The sequence below is a fragment of the Castor canadensis genome, chromosome 14 (genome assembly GCF_047511655.1).
Source record: "Castor canadensis chromosome 14, mCasCan1.hap1v2, whole genome shotgun sequence".
NCBI classification, from domain to species: Eukaryota; Metazoa; Chordata; class Mammalia; order Rodentia; family Castoridae; genus Castor; species Castor canadensis.
Window position 1 is genome coordinate 11339330 of NC_133399.1, and position 17899 is coordinate 11357228.

At 42.8% G+C, this 17899-nt stretch overlaps 1 protein-coding gene across 1 annotated transcript in view; it reads left to right on the forward strand.

Annotated features, from left to right (window-relative positions):
• The window catches only part of LOC141416080 (uncharacterized), a 36980-nt gene extending 21327 nt beyond the window's left edge, over nt 1-15653 (forward strand). The window contains 6 exon segments of the mRNA XM_074053239.1: nt 6950-7185; nt 7403-7606; nt 7662-7896; nt 13251-13467; nt 13589-13649; nt 14861-15653. Coding sequence (XP_073909340.1) covers nt 6950-7185; nt 7403-7606; nt 7662-7896; nt 13251-13467; nt 13589-13649; nt 14861-15653 — 1746 coding nt within the window.
• Nucleotides 15654-17899: the final 2246 nt, after the last annotated feature.

Sequence of the window (17899 nt, forward strand, 5' to 3'; positions counted from 1 at the left end):
CGAACTATTTGCCCAGGCTGGCTTTGAACCATGATCCTCCTGATGTCTGCCTCCTGAGTAGTAGGAGTACAGGCATGAGCTACTGGCACCCAGCTATACTTGAATTCTTACTCAGACTAAGAAAGCAAGAGAAAGAAATTACAGGGATGCAAATAGGAAAGTAAGAAATCCAATTATCCACGTGGATATCCACATGACCAGTGGGTCATACCTGTAATTCTATCTACTGTGGGGCAGAAATTGGGATGATTGCATTTTGACAGCAGCCTGGATGAAAAGCTCTCCAGACCTGTTCTCAACAGACAAAGCTGAGCATGATGGTGTATGTCTGTCATCCCATCTATTGTGAGAAATATACATAGGAAGATTGTGGTCTCGGCCAGCCCAGGGGAGAAAAAGCAAAATGCTGTCTCGAAAATAACCATACACTGGGTGCCAGTGGTTCATGCCTTGTAATCCTAGCTACTTGGGAAGCAGAGATCAGGAGAATCACTGTTTGAAGCCAGCCCAGGCAAATAGTTCATAAGATCCTATCTCGAAAATACTGGGACTGGTGGAGTGGCTCAAGCGGTAGGGGACCTGCCTGGCAAGCATGAGGTTTTGAGTTCAAACTATCAAAATAAATAATAATAAAAGTTCAATTACCCATATTCACAGATGATACCCTATATTTAAGACTCTGAAGACTGTACCCCAAAACTCTGTGATCTGAAGACTTGGTAAAGAACCAGCATTTCTTCATTCATGTAGTTACATTTACATTAATTTTCACTGTGACTTGCAGAATAGGGAAAAGAGAAAAGTGATGGTAATAATACTGACCAGCCCTTTCAATCCCCTGGAAATCATATCAGATGGAGGTCAGAATACTTGTGACAATGGGGGGAGGGGCAGCAACAATGCCCCCCCAGTGACAGTTGTGAAGTTGAGACCAGGTCCACAGTATTGCAAAACAATCCTTTTTGCTACCCTGGTGTCTACACTCTGCATCCGAGTGGTTCCTCAAACTCAGATGCCATCGTCTTCCATGATATGAGAGCAGTACTGTGCTAAAAGCTGAAGATTGTAATTAAGTACAATTTACCATACAGTCATTTCTCTGGAAATTGCAAGCCTTCAATAGACTGCAGAATCTCAAAATACCCACATGAGAGAAGTTGTGCCAGTGAAATTGTGTTCTAGATGAGGCAAAATAGTCATTATAATTCCTATTCTACCGTGGCCTCTGAATCTTATGCCCTGCCTTTGGTAAATTAATGCATTATTTTTGTGCCTCATTTTAAATGTCACTTGGTCAGCAAGTTTCCTTACTCCCATTTCAGTTAGCCATACTACTTCCTTCTTGCAATTTTCAGAAGCAAGGAAATCCTATCTAGATCACTTGGATTTAAATCCTCAGATGTCCCTGCCTCACCACCAGGGATGGTCCTCTGTGGTCTTCATTTGAGCAGTCAAGGTGTGACTCTCAACTTCAGCCATGTGTTTTAACAAGGAAAATGCAGGTTTTCTTGTGAAGTGCAGGGGTGCAGGCTGCTTGTCTGAGTTTGTTCAGATGTTCACTTTTCTTTCTTAATTCCTGTGTACAATGTCACCATCATGTAACCTCAGTTTTTCCTTGCATTTAACAATGTACTTTTGTTTGAGTGTTTCATATTTTCTTGACTGAAAATAAAGGGATTGTGAGAAAGCCTTGGCCACGAGGTCTACTGCCTCACTTCATTTTCCTGATCTCTGATGTCCTAAGTCCTCTCTCTGTCATCCAGTGTGGCCTGTCCTGGGTAGGCACCCCTCCTTCTCTGAGACCAGGGCCTATCCCAGTGGGACACTACTTCTGGATTCCCTGAACCCACTTTGACCTCCATTTCCAGGAGGAAGATGCATGAGAGCCCACTGAGTACCATAGGAAGCAGGTGTTTATTGTGGAGGCAGAGTGAGTTCAGCCAAAATGCCACTGTCTTCCTGTCAGGGCCATGTCTTCTCCAGGGGAGGAAGGGCTGTGGCCAGGATCTGTGTTTCTCCTCATTCAGGCAAGGGATCACTTCTGTTACTCAGGGTCAGGGGAGTGGTTAGTGTCAGTAGCCAATCAAAGATGAAGAGACTGCCTATCCAACTGTCCAATCAGGTCTATCTTCAGGAGGAACTGGGTGCAGTGTAAGGCACCTCTGTATTCTGAATCCTATACCTGCTGATGTGCAAGTCCACAGGTGGCTGGCCCCCATGGCTCTTTGATCTTCAAAGTTTGCATCAGTCATGGGAACCATGCTAGGACACCCCTGAAACAGAAATGATGGCTAGATTTCCTGAGTTGGGAACCCACCCAAACCAGCCATGGCCAGGTCCTCCTCATGGTTCAGCTCTAAAGTCTGGGCCCAAGTTCTAGAGTTGGCACCATTCAGCCCTGGGTCCCTCCAACCTGGGGGTGGGTGACTGAGCTGATAGCTGGGATCCCAGAGTCCTGTCCTGCCCTGTCCTGTCCTATCCCTGTGTGGGACTTGGCCCCAACTGAAGCCCTCTGTGAGCAGCTGTGACCCACTGCCCCATTTCTCTTCAGACTGTGTGCAGTGATGCTCGAGGAGAATTGGGAGACAACATGGAGTATGAGGTTCCTGCGTGGTTGGAGTCGTTGACCCCTCCATTCTCCCCATGGCAGATCCTATTTCTACATGTTTGGAAGCACGATCTCAAATTTGCAAACAAAATCCAAGGGCTCAATGCTCTATTATGCCTGGCAATAAATCTCAAAATTTCCCATTCCTTCCCCACATTCGTGAAACTCATTGGAAATGGGGGTTCACATTCCCTGTGTTTGGGGTTCTAGTGGATTGGGACACATAGTGACCTCTCTGATGTAATTGTCACTGTCTTTGGGTTAATGCTAGACAGTTTAAGGAGAAAATGCTGGTTGACCTAGGACATGAATATTTGAGAGGAGGGGGTCACAGAGGCAGGACAGCCCCAAGTGCAAGGTCTGCATGGTCTCAAGAGCGAGGCCAAGCAGGGCTGTGCTTTCTGGGGAGGAGCAAACAAGGAGGGGAAAGAAGGAGAGGAGGGGTGATAGAAAGGACAGCATGAGCTCCTGGGACAGGGGATGTGTCCCTGAGGTTACCTGTCCTTAGTATGAGAGTAAATTAGGGGTCCTGTGCTGGCTCAGGCTGGCGTGGTCAGAGAACACAAGCCTGAAGGGAGGAGAGAAACTTCTGGAAAGTTTGTTTCGTAATTGCTTTGTTTCTCCTGATCAGCTCAGTTCATTTCCAAGACAAAGAATAAGAATTTGGAAAGTAGCGTAACATGTCAGTGGCTCACACCTGTAACCCTAGCTACTTGGGAGGTTGTGATCAGGATTGTGGTTCGAAGCCAGCCCTGGAAAATAGTTCAGAAGACCCCCATCTCCAAAATAACCAGAGCAAAATGGACAGAAAGTGTAGCCCAAGTGGTAGGGTGCCTGCTTTGTAAGCGTGAAGCCCTGAGTTCAAATTCCAAAAACACCAAAAAGAACTTTTCTGGAGTGTGTCTGCTCTTGTGATAAGTAAGAACTGTGCTTTGCTTGAGGGGAATGGGTCATATTTCTCAGCCCTAGGGTGTTTCACCAGAGTGCAAAGGACTGGTTCTTTCATCACTGCTGTTTGCCAGGATCACAAGTTTGGGGAAACTCAGCGTCGTCAGCTGTTTTTGAGTCCACTCAGGTAAAGCTCTCTACTTAAGACCTTATGAATATTGGTCTCACTTCATACATACAATTAAAAACTTGGGAATCAACATAAGCACACGTGCAGAATGCCCCATTATATAGCAAGACCTTGTCAATCAAGCCTGTGAATCACCCTAGCTCCTCCTGCAAAGATCACCCAGATTTTTCCCTCTGTTTGTCCTTACAACTTATAAATTGCCCTTTGAACAGAGATCGGGGTTTCTGTGCCATCTGGCCAGAGCCCACCACTGTCTCTTGCTGTGTGTCCTCCTCACTATACTTTCCTTTCCCTTTCAATTAAACATCACTACTGCTTTGCAATCTGCATCTCTTTTGCAATCTGCAGCCTTGCTCTCAGCTGCTTCTCCTGTGAGCCATCACCCAGATGTCAGGAAAATTCTTTGAAACCCTGGTCCTAGTCCTACAGAATTACTGTGGGGTGGAAACTTTGGAAGCAAAGCTGTGGATTCCCTATGGGATCTCTAGTATAATTCCTACATCTCTTTTCTTGAGGGAGTTGATGAGATCCTAGTTCCACCTTTGTTTGCCTTTGTCATTCAGCACATTTCTCTGACCTCACTAAACCAGGCATTTTTGGATCAGGAAAAAAAATATAATTGGTTTCATGCACAGAACAGAGCCCTTTATCCTGGAATCTCTTGAAGAGGGGTTGGAAGTGCCCTTGGAGCAAGCCAAAAGCATAAGCAGTGTTGGTGCCAGAGCCAGAGATGTCTGGCCATAGTTGGAGTAAAGTGGAGGAAAGCCTTCTGACTCCAGGATTGCTTGAACACCTAAAGGAACACCCTGAAGCTTCCTGGAATTCCCACCTCCTCTATGGGATCCTGTTCTTCCATCTCCCCTTTTCTTTCCACAGGCCAGTATAGGGGACAGCAACCCCCTCCCAACAGATTCTCTGCTTGGCTGTACCCTTAAACATTGGGAATGCTTTGAGCCCACTAACCTACTTTAAAAAAATGGCAAAAGGATGATTTGTCTAAGAGTAGCACCCCTTTGCCAGCTTCAAAGCAAAAACAGGTGATATAGACCTCCTCTCCCTCAGCAACCCCCAAACAGATTTTTTGTGATATTGTCTCTCAGGGAGAAGTAGAGGCAGGCTAATAACAGGGAAAGAAAAAACCCAGGATGGGAATCAAAAGTCATCCCCATGCTCCTTGTCTCCACCCAGTACCATCCTCAGACATCCCTCAGTTATAAATTCATTTTCAATTGTAAATTTCTTTATAGATGTAAAAGTTCTCCTGAAGATAAGGGAGTATATTGGCCAGTTCAGGCTGGAAATTGCTCATGCCCGATAAAGAGAAATTTGTCCTGAATTTGATCTGTGAAGTAAAGCCCTCTACTTAAGACCTTATGGATATTGGTCACATCTCATCCATACAACTAAAACCTTGGGAATCAGGATAAGCGCGTATGCAGAATGCCTGTGTTATATAACAACACCTTGTCAATCAGACCTGTTGATCACTGTAGCCCCTGCTGCAAAGTCTGCCAGATTTTTCTGTTTGCTCTTACAGCTTATAATTGCCCTTTGAACAAAGATCAGAGCGTCTGTGCCATCTGACCAGAGCCCACTGCTCTCTCTTGTCATGTGTCCTGACTATGCTTTCTCTTTCAATTAAACTTTGCTGATGTTTTACAATATAAATCTCTGACAATTCTTTGTTTAAGAGACAAGAAACAAATCTGAGAACACTCAGAAGTAACAGCAGGGTTTGTCATTCTTGGTCCTGCTGACATTAAGAGGTAGTGTCAGGGTGTCCTATGCATTGTAGGGTATGGAATAACATCCCTGACTTTGACCTACTAGATGCTGGAACACATCTCCTTCAACTGTAACAACCAAAGTTGACTCAAGAAACTTTGAAATGTCCTGAGGCGGTAAAATTGCCTCCAGATGAAAAGCACTGTGATGCATGAATGGGGAAAGACCTCGCTTGTACATTTCCCAGTACTTATAGTAACTACCTGTCTCTTGTTTACCTGTCTTTTACCCATCTGTATCTTATTGGGTCTGTGTCTCTGGAGAACCATGGCTAATACTTGGTTAGAGCCCCAGTATTTCTCTGTGTCATTCAACCAACCCTCATGGGAATGTCTCTAAGGCAAGGAAGAGCAAAGGATCCCTCTCCATATTCTCCCTCCTTCAATGCCTTGATATTGACCAGAGGGACACCCTCACTTGGAGTCAGTTTGAGGTCCTTACCTAAAGAAACTCAGATTCATAAACCATTTCTCTAGTAGGCTACCATGTGACTTTTTTTGGATAAAACGGTTTCTTTATTTTAAGTAGGTTTATTTATTCTCACTTTGAGTATGCAAAATACAAACTCCACAAAATGTTCAGTGTTTTTACTTTGTAGTTTATAAGTATACAGAATAGCAGTTTGCTTACATTTATATTATATATTTATTGAGGCAAGGAACTATATAGAAAAACATTTGTTCTGCTTAAGGGATACTTGGGAATAAGCCATTGTGCAAATTATTATACATCCAAAAACCATAGTGTGTAACGGATTGCCTGCATAAAAATGTTAAAGAAGGAAACCAGGTGTATTTACCTGCTTAGGTCATACATGTAGATCAGAAGATAAAAAGAGATTCCTTGTGAAAGTATGCAGCAATCTGAGAACTTTGACTTCCTCATTTGGTATCTGTAGGACCAAGACTGCAAACACCATCATTTAGGCTATTGGAACACATTTTCTAACAGATAATGGCTTTTAGAGGGCAAAGAGGTGGGGGGAGGGGAATAGAGGAGAATGATGGAGGGGGTGAAGTCAACTATGATATATCGTAAGAACTTTGGTAAATTTCATAATGTACCCCCAGTACAATAATTTTTAAAAAGATAAAAATTTTTAAAAATCGAAGGCAAAGAGAATACAAGGTGATCCTTATAATTAGGTTGCCTTCAAACGCAATTCAAGGAAATTCTGGTCTCCCCTCTCCCCAACTCACAGATCTAATTTATACCCTGATATCCACAACTTCCAGTCACCCCCTTAACATTTTGTAAGTCTAGACATGTTCAAGTTGATTTAGAATTGTCATGATAAAAGATCCAGTCTGAGATCCTAACTGTTCTTTGATTTTTGTCTTTTGTATTCCTCCTTCCTCTCGATTATCCATTCACAAACTGACTTCTTGAAACCTTGACATGATTGCAGTGCTTGCCAGCTGGGCTCCTCCCTTCGTGGGAAGACAGTGTAAAAGGTTAAAAAAAATACTGAATTGTAGGCTGGCAGGGTGGCTCAGGTCCTAGAGAGCCGCCCTAACAATCGGGAGGTCAAGAGTTGGAGACCCACGACCACCACTGCTGACCCACGGGCTGCCGCGGGCGCTCAGGGACGCCTTCCGCCGCTGCGGCGAGGGTGCACCGGGTCCAACGAGGGCCGCAGGAGCTCCGCCACCGAGCCTCGGGAGGGACAATCAGGAAGCTCCGGCCCGAAGCAGTGGGGGTGCCTGAACCCCAGGCAATGAAGATGAAAGAAAAAAAAAAAGATTTAGAAACAAAGTCCCAAATCAAAAACCCCAAATTGCCCGACATCTCTTCTTTGAATTAATATAAACGGGAGATGTTTATTTTTAAAAAGTTCCTTTCCTTTGTTTACGAAAGTTCTTAGAAAACTTACAAATTCCTAAAAATAATCGGCAAGACGACTGAGTCAGGTTGCGCTCTCTTGGACTCAGCGGTGTCCCCTGTCCCGCTGTCACTGCGGCTGTCACCTTGGCGCAGGGGCTGGGGCGGTGGCACCAGGTGAGAATGGCCGCGGTGGCGGCGCAGAGTCCCAGGGGCGCCGCGGAGCAGGGCACAGGGACAGGGGGCGCCCGCCACCACCGCAGTTCCCCACGCTCCCGCAACGGCGCTCGCTGTCTCCGGAGGGATTTCCCTATGTGAGGCTCTCTAAGCCTGACCTTCACAGATTTTCTTCATGTGTGCACGGTACAGATTGAATCCAGCCAATGTCTACGTGCCCAATCCAAAATGCTGTCCCGAAAATGCTCCGCCCCCCACAAAACCCAAGTTACAACTTCAGAAAGACAAAACACCTGTCCACATCTGCACCTGGGTCTCCTGCTCCATGCTGCTCAGCGGATTCTCACTGTCAACACTCCTGCTGAGCTTCAGGACCCGAGGGACAGAGGGCAGCTGCCAGAAAACGCCCAGGGGACCCTCAGTGCACGCCCTTTGCAGCCTAGGATGCCTTGGCTTGCTTGCCAGGCGCCGGTGGCTCACTCCTATAGCCTACTTGGGAGACTGAGATCGGGAGGATCACTGTTCGAGGCCAGCGCAGGGAAACAGCGACATCCCATCTCCAAAATAAGGAGAACAAAATGGACCGGAGTGGTGGTTTAAGCGGTAGAGCACCCACTTCTCAAACGTGAAGCCCTGAGTTCAAACCCCAAAAAGATGGCTAAGTTTGCAGTTCTGGCCTCAGGCCTGTTTCCTTCACTCAAGGTTATTCACCTACTTCGAACTAGCACTGTAAAGTGTATTGAGAGAAAAAATCTCGGTGTTTGGGAAAGGAACCAATAGTCCTTGATCTATCTTGTGTCAAATGCATTTAAAAAAAAAGGAAAATAGTAGGACACCTTATTTAGACCTTAAATCTTGCAAATAATTCTTTGATAATACAGAGATGCTAGCACACTATTATTTTCCTGTAACAAATTCTTAGGTAAGAGAACTAATCAAATGTGAGCTTTCCTCTTTTTCCTCTGCCCCATGGACCCCCTTGACCTTCCTAGTTCACGGTTGTTACCAGGTGCTGTGTCTGGGGATTGCATGTCCAACTTACACATTTAAAATTCTCTCCTTTCCAGTCCTACAACCAGGCAACCAGGGATGGATCTGGTCATTTCTTTTTTTTTTTTTTTTTTTTGCAGTACTGAGGCTTGAAACAGGTTAAAAATTAGTGGGGTTAATTAATGCAAGTTTAATGGGCTGGTATTTCTTTGCTTCAGACTGTATTCCAGAACAGAAAGGATTAGGGGTGGGAGTCTTTAATCAGTGCTATTGCCTTAGGATGTAACTCTGTGTAGAGCTCTTACCTCCCTAGCATGCCCAAGGTCCTGGGTTGCATCCCCAGCAGCAAAAAAAGATCACAGTTATTTCCCAGCATTATAGTCCCTGAGCAAAATTTAACATCATTGATTAGCCATTGGATTTTTGATTCCTTGGAGTGGATTCCTCAAAGTATGACTTGTGCCAATTGAAAATTTGTTAGGAAAACACCTTTGAATTCTTCCTACTGGAGAGAAGATTTATGAACTTGAGAGTTTATTTGGTGTGTGATATTGAAATGTTTTCTGGCAGGGTGCCAGTGGGTCACACCTGTAATCCTAGCTACTTTGGAAGGCACAGATCAGAAGGATCACTGATCAAAACCAGCCAGGGAAGATAGTTCTTAGGACACTGTCTTGAAGAACCCAACCCAAAAAAGGTCTGGCACAGTGGTTCAAGTCTAGCCTGTCCAGCAAGCATGAAGCCCTGAGTTCAAACCCCAGTACCACTAAAAAAAAAATGAAAAAAGAAAAGAAGGTTTTCTCCCCATTTCTGGCACAGAACTTAAAATCCTTGGAATTTCCTGAGCCATATGTCTTTGTTTCTTTAGCAAAAGCCCCTTTTAGACTAATGAGATGATTCAAGGTGCCACCCCTCTACCAACCACTTCCAGATGAGACTGGTAAGAAAATAGAACGCATATGCTTTATTTGGACGTGCTTTGCACTGTCCCCTACAGTTGGAGCAGTGCAGTTGGACTGAGCCCAGGACCTGTGCTGTCTTTGCTCATTTTGGGTGGTGTCAGTTATTGGATGCCTGGTTAGTGTTGGAGAAATGGTTGGTCTTCCACGATTGCCACACGTTTGCTGTCAGAAGTGATGTCACAGTAAGGTACCACAGGGAACATGCGACTGCCTGTGGCTGAAGGTGTTGTCAGAATTGAGCTGTGGAAGAGGAGGAGCCTTTCATCCTGGGGGGAAAAGTAACCAGGGGATCTGGAGACCCAGACGGAAATTTCCTGGCTACTCAGGTTTTCTTGGGGGTTGAACTTAGGACTTAACCTTTGCCAGGCAGGTACTCTAACCACTTGTGCCGCCCAACCAGCCCTGTTTGCTTTGGTTACTTTTTGACACAGGTCTCAACTTTATGCCCAAGTCACTGTGATTCTCCTGTTTATGCTTCCTCCACATTGCTGGGATGACAGTTGTGCACCACTGGGCCCAGTCACTGGTTGCGATAGGGTTCCCTGAACTTTTCTGCCCTGACACATCCTCGTAATGTCTGCCTTCTGAGTAGCTAGGATTACAGGCTTTCACTGCTCCGGCTGACAAAGTTACTCATATTGTCTCCAAGAGCTGATGCTTCATAAATTCATTTATAGGATGAAGGAATTGCTAGTTGGTAAATTACAGGTAGCCTCATTTAATGGAAAATTTTGATGGTATATGAATTTACCTTCTGACCTGTTGTAGATACTTACTTATTTAGTGTGCAGCTTGCCAGCACCTGAAATGATCTAATTTGTTTATTTTTGTCCATCTTTTATTAGGCAGCATCTCTGTATGATTATGTCTTCCTCTTTTATATCTTCTTGTTATCATTTTTGGAGTTAAGGATTTTTGGAGACAGGGCCTTGCTATGTTCCCCTTGAACTTGCCATGGTACTTTCAGCCCCTGGAATTCTGGGATAACAGGCATGTACCACCATTATATCTGACCTTTCATGTTATGTTAAATTACTCTCTCCCTCCACTCTTACTTAGTCATTCTTACTCACACATACACACACTCTTGTGTCTCATTATTAGTGCTGGATAAATGACATTTTTTTAAATATCTAAACCAGTTTTTGGTCATTGATATATAGCAAAATGATGGATTTGTTTTGGTGGACCTGGGATTTGAACTCAGTGCTTCGTGGTTGCTAGGCAGGTCCTCTACTGCTTGAGCCCATTCCACCAGTCGTTTTTTGTGAAGGGTTTTTTTTGAGATAGGGTCTGAGCCAGTGGCACCTAGCAGATTTATATATATATATATATATATATATATATATATATATATATATATATATGTATATGTGTGTGTGTGTGTGTGTGTATGTTAAGCTAGTATCATAAACTACCTGCCAATCCATATAAATTCCTTATAAATCATTCTTTGTAATTTTTATATTTGATGTGCCGTCATTTTCTAGTGACCTGGGGCAAGGCGGTGCATGTGTGTAATCCTAACATTTAGGAGGAAAAGTCAGAAAGATCATGAGTTAGAAGTTACTCTGGGCTACATAATGAAAGTGTCTCATAAAACCAAAGAATAAAATTCCAGGGGACAGCAGTGGCCACTGACATCCAGGACAGTTATAATCCTGCTGCTATGTTTCCATCCTGTGGAGGACAAACCAGTGCTGACTGTGTTGACATTGTCATCCTGAAGCCTGACTTTAATATTCATAGATGCCATTATTTGTCATTTTTATTTTGGTGGGTTTGGGGTTTGAACTGAGGGCGTCACGCTTGTAAAGTAGTGCTCTACTGCTTGAGCCACACCTCTAGTCCATTTTGCTCTTGTTATTTTGGAGATGGGGGTCTCACAAAGCCCAGACTGGCCTCAAACCACAATCCTCCTGATCTCAGCCTCTCAAGTAGGTAGGATTACAAGTGTGAGCCCCTGGCACCCAGCTTGTCCATTTCTTATGGTGTTTCCTTTTTCTCATTAGAAAACTTTCTATTACATCCAAAAGATGTTTGACTCACCTCTCAACGTGTTCAAGTTTTATCTTTCCCATATTGTATGTTTATTTTTGGTGGTGCTGGGGTTTGAACTCAGAGCCTTGCACTTGGTAGGCAGGGCAGGCACGCTACCACTTTGAGCCATGCCCTCAAGCTCTATCTTTCCCATTTTAGTGTATAATTTTACATTTGTCGATGAGGAGGGGAATACATTGCACACTCCTCTGTGGATTAAATACAAACAAGGTTGTTCCTGTACAATAATGAAATTACGTTTTGCCTCTAATGTGGAATGCCTACTCCATGAACTAATTTTCAGTTTTGTGTTGACCCATTAAATAGTTTCCCCTTCCCATGATATACTTGTTAATCCCTCTGTTAATACTGTGATGACTACTGGAGTGTATTAGTCAGTTTTCAACTTCTGTGACAAAATACCTAGGAACGCAACTTAAAGGTGGCTTTATCTTGGCTCATGATTTTAGAAGTTTCAGTCCATGATCTGCTGGCTCTATTGCTTTGGGCCCATGTAAGGCAAAACAGTGGCCATGGGTGGCAGTGTTGGAGGCTGCTCAACATGGCAGCTGGGAAATAGCCTGTGGGGTTGGGGACAAAAAATACCTTTCATGGCCTTGTCCCTGTTACTTCTTCCTCCAACCAGGCCTCAACTGCTACATTTTCCACCTCCTTCCAAAATCCATTCAGTTAAATCCATTGAGTCCATTAATGTATCAATCAATTGATGAGCTCAGAGCTGTCATCTAATCATTTCTCCAAGTCCCCACCTCTGAACATTGCTGCACTGGGAACACAGCCTTCAATGCATGAGCCTTTTTGATGACATTCCAGATCCAAACAATAACATGGAGTTTTAATTGGTTTTTTCCTTCCTTTTTTTTTAATGGTACCAGAGATTGAACTCAGGGCCTTCATTTTGTCACTTCACTAGCCCTATTTTTGTGAAGGGTTTTTAGAGATAGGGTCTCATGAACTATTTGCCCATGCTGGCTTTGAACCGTGATTCTCCTGATCTCTGCCTCCTTAGTAGCTAGGATTACAGGCGTGAGCCACCAGCGCCCAGCTTCTCATTGTTTTGTGCTTGATATTAATCAAGCTGTTGCTTTCTTGTTCTGAAGATTTTGAACACTGTCAGACAATCATACCCAGTAAAGTTGATAAAATGTTTGTGTGGTTGGCAAAGTGTTTTGGGAGTGGTAAAACTTTATAGATAAGAGTTAACATTCACTCTCTAGTTTCTACTTTGAGACTGGTCACGTAGGTTGCCTCTGATGAGCATGTTAGAAGCTTGCAAGTATTCAGAGGGACAAAAAACAGTTAAATAGCATTTTGGTGACATAAACTGTGTGGGAGCTTGTGCCCGTCTTTACAGTTAGGCTGGTGAGATTCACCTCCATACCAGTGCCCAAATCTCATCAAAGGTGGAACTTTGGTTTCAACCTTTCTGAGAATATGCAGTCTCAGAACAGCTGCTGACTCTCTCATGCAAACCACGTAGTAGGACTTTGTTATGAGAAATGCTACAGACCTTGTGTTCAAAGAGACATTGGGGGATCCACCAGCATCATTGGTGTCCTGTTCTGCTGCTCCTTTACCAAAAAATTCTAGTCTAGTGTCAGATGCTATCTGTGAGGAAGTGAGAATGGCTGGAGAGGGAGAGTTATGACCAGGACAGGGTGTGAACAGGTGATGGTGTGTGAAACGCACATCATGTGAACTTACTGAGTCTACATCTCTAGCATTGTGAGGCTGACCCTTTAACCTGGAAATCTGTGGGATGTTTTAGGACTCCGTGACCTTTGAGGATGTGGTTGTGACCTTCACCCTGGAGGAATGGGCTTTGCTAGAGCCCCCCCAGAAGAAACTCTATGGAGATGTGATGTTGGAAACCATCAGGAACCTGGCTGCTGTAGGTAAAGGTGATCATATTGCCTTACTAGTCAGTGAAGGAACAAGAGTTCCTTGTTCATCAGTGCTGCTCCATGATATGGCATATGGAACAGGTAAATCTGGTTAATAACCCATGCATGGTCACATACCACACTATACCACCAACCTATCCAGAACATGTTTTTTTCTATAATAATATAATTCATGATGATTTTTTTCTGGTCTACATTGTAGGAAGAACACACAGAGTTCAGAACATTGAAGATGCGTACAAAATATCCAGGAGAAATCTAAGGTAATTTAACCTCACAAATAAAAGGAATGTACCTCTAGAATAAGGTAATTCCTAGAAAATTTTGAAACAAAGTTAATTATGCAAATAAACTCAGCTATAATTGATTCAGTATCAGGCAAGTGTCTCTAAAAATGTATACAAATTAAGCATGTAGAATTATGAAATCCAAAACCTGACATTATAATCTTGGGAGCCACAGAATCCTGGCAGGATGTCACAAATGACACTTTGGTTGTTCAGTATTCAAAAACTTTGTTTTATTTACATAATTATTAAAAGTGTTGTATGAAATTACCTTCAGCCTTTGGGTATAAGATATATATAAAACAAATAGGAATTCCATGTTTAGACTGGGACTCATCTTTAAGATAGATCCTGTGTATGCAAATATTTCAAAATCCAAAATAGTTTTGGTCCAAGCTATTTTGTATAATGAGTACTTACTTCATTGTGTTTAAATGTGAAATGGTGAGGAAAACTTGGTCGTGCATGTTGCCATCCCAGTGAGTCAAGAAGCTGACAGAGGAAGGTTGTGAGTTTGCAGCCACTCTGGGTATCACAGCAAGACTCCTCCTCATAAATTAATTAATTAATTAATTAGTTAATAAAACAACACAATAAATGTGACATGGACACGCAGTGCTTGCAATATAGTGAACATGGAACATGTACTAAGACACCCTGTATGAATACCACTGTCTTATTAGTAGCCGTTCTCACACCTGCTGCAGAGCAGTCAGTTTATTCATGTGCAAAAATCTTACAGTGTATGAAATCAGCAATTCTTTCCTTGGAAAATAATTAGTAAACAAAACCTTTGTAACATGCTTCCTATTTTTTAAAGAAATCAAGTGGTTGAGAGACTCAATGAACAAAAAGAAGGTAGTCAATGGGAAGAATTCTTCAGCTGGATTCCAGGTCCTATTGTGAACAAGAAAAGTCCCCTTGGAAAAAAGCCATGTGACACCCCTGTGTGTAGAAAAGTCTTCATTCATCATTCAGTCCTGAATGTGCCTGTTACTGTTCACACCGGATGTAAACATGAATATCAGGAATATGGAAAGAAGCTGTATAAATATAAGGAATATGGGAAAGCCATAAGTTATCCAAAAAACTTTCTGGGGCATGAACAAACTCACACTGGAGAGAGGCCATATGAATATTATCCACATGGGAAAGCCTTCAGAAGTCATGCAAATACATGTAAAAAGTGATGTTAGAAAGAAAGCATACATGGGTAAGCAATGTGGTAAATCCTTCACTTTTCCCAGTGTCCCTGAATTCCATGAAAGAACTTCTAGTGGAGAGAAACCCTATGTATGTAAGCAATGTGGGAAAGCTTTTTCTTTTTTGAATACTGTCTGAAGACATGAACAAACTCACACTGGAGAAAAGCCCTATGTATGTAAGCAATGTGGGAAAGCCTTCATTTATTACAATTCCTTTCAACAACATGCACGAAGTCATACTGGAGAGAGACCCTATGCGTGTAAGCAATGTGATAAAGACTTCACTAGTCGTACTTCCCTTCGATGTCATGAAACTATCCACAGTGGAGAGAAACCCTATCTTTGTGAGCAATGTGGGAAAGCCTTCCCTTGTATCAGTTCCGTTAGAAAACATACGATGACTCACACTGGAGAGAAACCCTTTCTATGTAAGTGGTGTGGAAAAGGTTTCATTTCTCCCAGTTCCTTTCGAATACATGAGAGAACTCACACTGGAGAGAAGCCATATAAATGTAAGGAATGTGGTAGAGCCTTCATTTGTAACTATTCCCTTCAATGTCATGAAAGAGTTCACACTGGAGAGAAGCCCTATGTGTGTGAGCAATGTGGGAGAACCTTTTCTAACTGGAGTAATCGACAAAGACATAAACAAACTCACACTAGTGAGAAACCCTATGTATGCAAGCAATGTGGGAGAGCCTTTTCTTATTCCGGTTCCCTTCACAGACATGGAAGAACTCACACTGGAAAGAATTCCTCAGTGTCAATTGTGTGAAGGCCTCAAACACACCAGGCTTTCTGCAAACATAACAATCTATACTGAAGAAGGGTAGTATCCGTGTAAAGTGTGTGGGAATGCTTTGTCAATTTGGTTGAATTCACAAACATAAAAGAGCATCTGGTAGGCATCATCTGATAGTACACTGATGCCCCACAGACATTCAGAACTGGGCATACAAATATTATCTAAAGAAAAAACTTTTCTGCACATATGTCAAAGATAGCTCTTCCTTGGGATTCTGGCCAAAGAAAAAAAGCAAACGAAAGACATCAGTACTTCTATAGATCCAACTTGGAAACCCTTTACTCAAGTGGCCATGGTGGTATGCCCATCCATCTGGACACAACTGGACTCTGCCTGTTCACAAGTTTCGATAGCCCTTATGTGTTCCATAATGTCTGCAGACATTTTTTTTCAGTCTCTCAGCAACCTGTCCCACTGCCCTAAGGTATGGATGTGGACAGAACATCCTGCCTCAGCCTCCCAAGGGCTGGGATTACAGGTGTGCACCATCATGGCTGGCTGGCTTTGTGTTCCTACATATTGTTTATTTTTATTTTTTTGCTTAATGAAAGCAGTGTACCTATTTGTATATTTAATATAGGCTAAATAGATCTATATGTGTTTGTAGATATTACCTAAATTTATTTATAATAGACTATTGAATAAGATTCTAGAATTGATTCCAGATACAACAGTATTTACTAAAAAGGGAAATGGATTAAACTCACCAATGAAAAACTACACTCCTAGGTTGTTACAATTTAAAAGAACTGGTTTAGGACACCCATGCCTATCCTAAATTTATTAAGAGTCTATTCCAGGCCCTCTGTTAGGCATATTATGTGCAAAATCTTATGTAAGCCTGATAACAACCCTGTTATTAGGAGCTCCATTTTAGAAAGACAAAGTGAAGAGTCAAGACCAGGCACCAGTGGCTCACACCTGTAATCCTAGCTACTCAGGAGGCAGAGATCAGGAGGATCATGGTTCGAAGCCAGCCCAGTCAAATAGTTCAGGAGACCCTACTTTGAAAAAAAAATGCAAAAAAAAGGACTGGCAGAGTGGCACAAGTGGTAGAACACCTGCCTAGGAAGCATGAGGCCCTGAGTTCAAACCCCAGTATCACCAAAATAAATAAGTATTGTCTATGAGAAGATGTGTGTAGGTTCTATGCAAATACTATACCTTTTTGTATAAAAGACTTGAGCATATGCATATAGCATATATACTATATTTATATATTAATCCAGATGGTCATCTCTCAGTATCCATGAGTGATTTGTTGCAGGACTTCTCACAAACACTAGGCTCTTGATGCCCATATCCCTTATACAGTGTTCACACAGAAACTGTGCACACCCTCCCACAGTCTTTCAATCATGTCTAGATGACTTAGGATGCCTAATCCAATATAAATGCTACGTGGAAAGCTGTCATACTGTATTGTTTAGGGAACTATGGCAAGGAAACTGTTTACATGTTTACACAGATGCCAGTCTTTTCAGATGTTTTCAGTCTGCAGTTGGTTGAATGTGAGGATGTGGAACCCATGCATAAATGGTTCACTGTATTTGTTTATATTTATGTCTTCCCTCAAAGTGTAAACGTAGACTGGGGATCTTGTCTAATTAGTTCAATTTTATATCTCTGATTATACCTGGAAAAATATCCAGGGCACACTAGGTGCTCAATGAATGTTTGTCAAGTGAATACAGCATGGCACACACTAGGCACTCAATAAAATGATTATTAAATGAATACGGTTTGTCATCCTTTGTCTTATTGATATTTAGTGCTAGAGACAGGTTGCCTTGTGCATTGTAAGATGTTGAACAGCCTTTGACCTGCTCGATATGGTGCCACATCTATTCCTTTCTCAGTTGTAAAAACCAAAGAGGACTCCAGAAACTTCAAATGTCCCCCAAGGAACCAAGTTACTCCTGGATAAGAACCACTCTATACACGAATGAGGCAAGTATATCTCAAACCATAGGAGTCCTCCCTCTTTTGGTGCCCTTAGTACTTGGTCCAAGTGATGTGTAATTGTACTTGTAAGCTTGCCTGGGTCATGGGATTCTCAATTATCTGACTAAACATTTCTAGGTGTGTTTGTGAGGGAGTTGCTGGAAAACACCAGCATCTGAATTAGTGCAGTGAGTCCACAGCCCTCCCCAATGTGAGTGGACATCTAACATGTTGAGTGACTTAGAATTTTTCAAAGGTACGATTCATGCTCC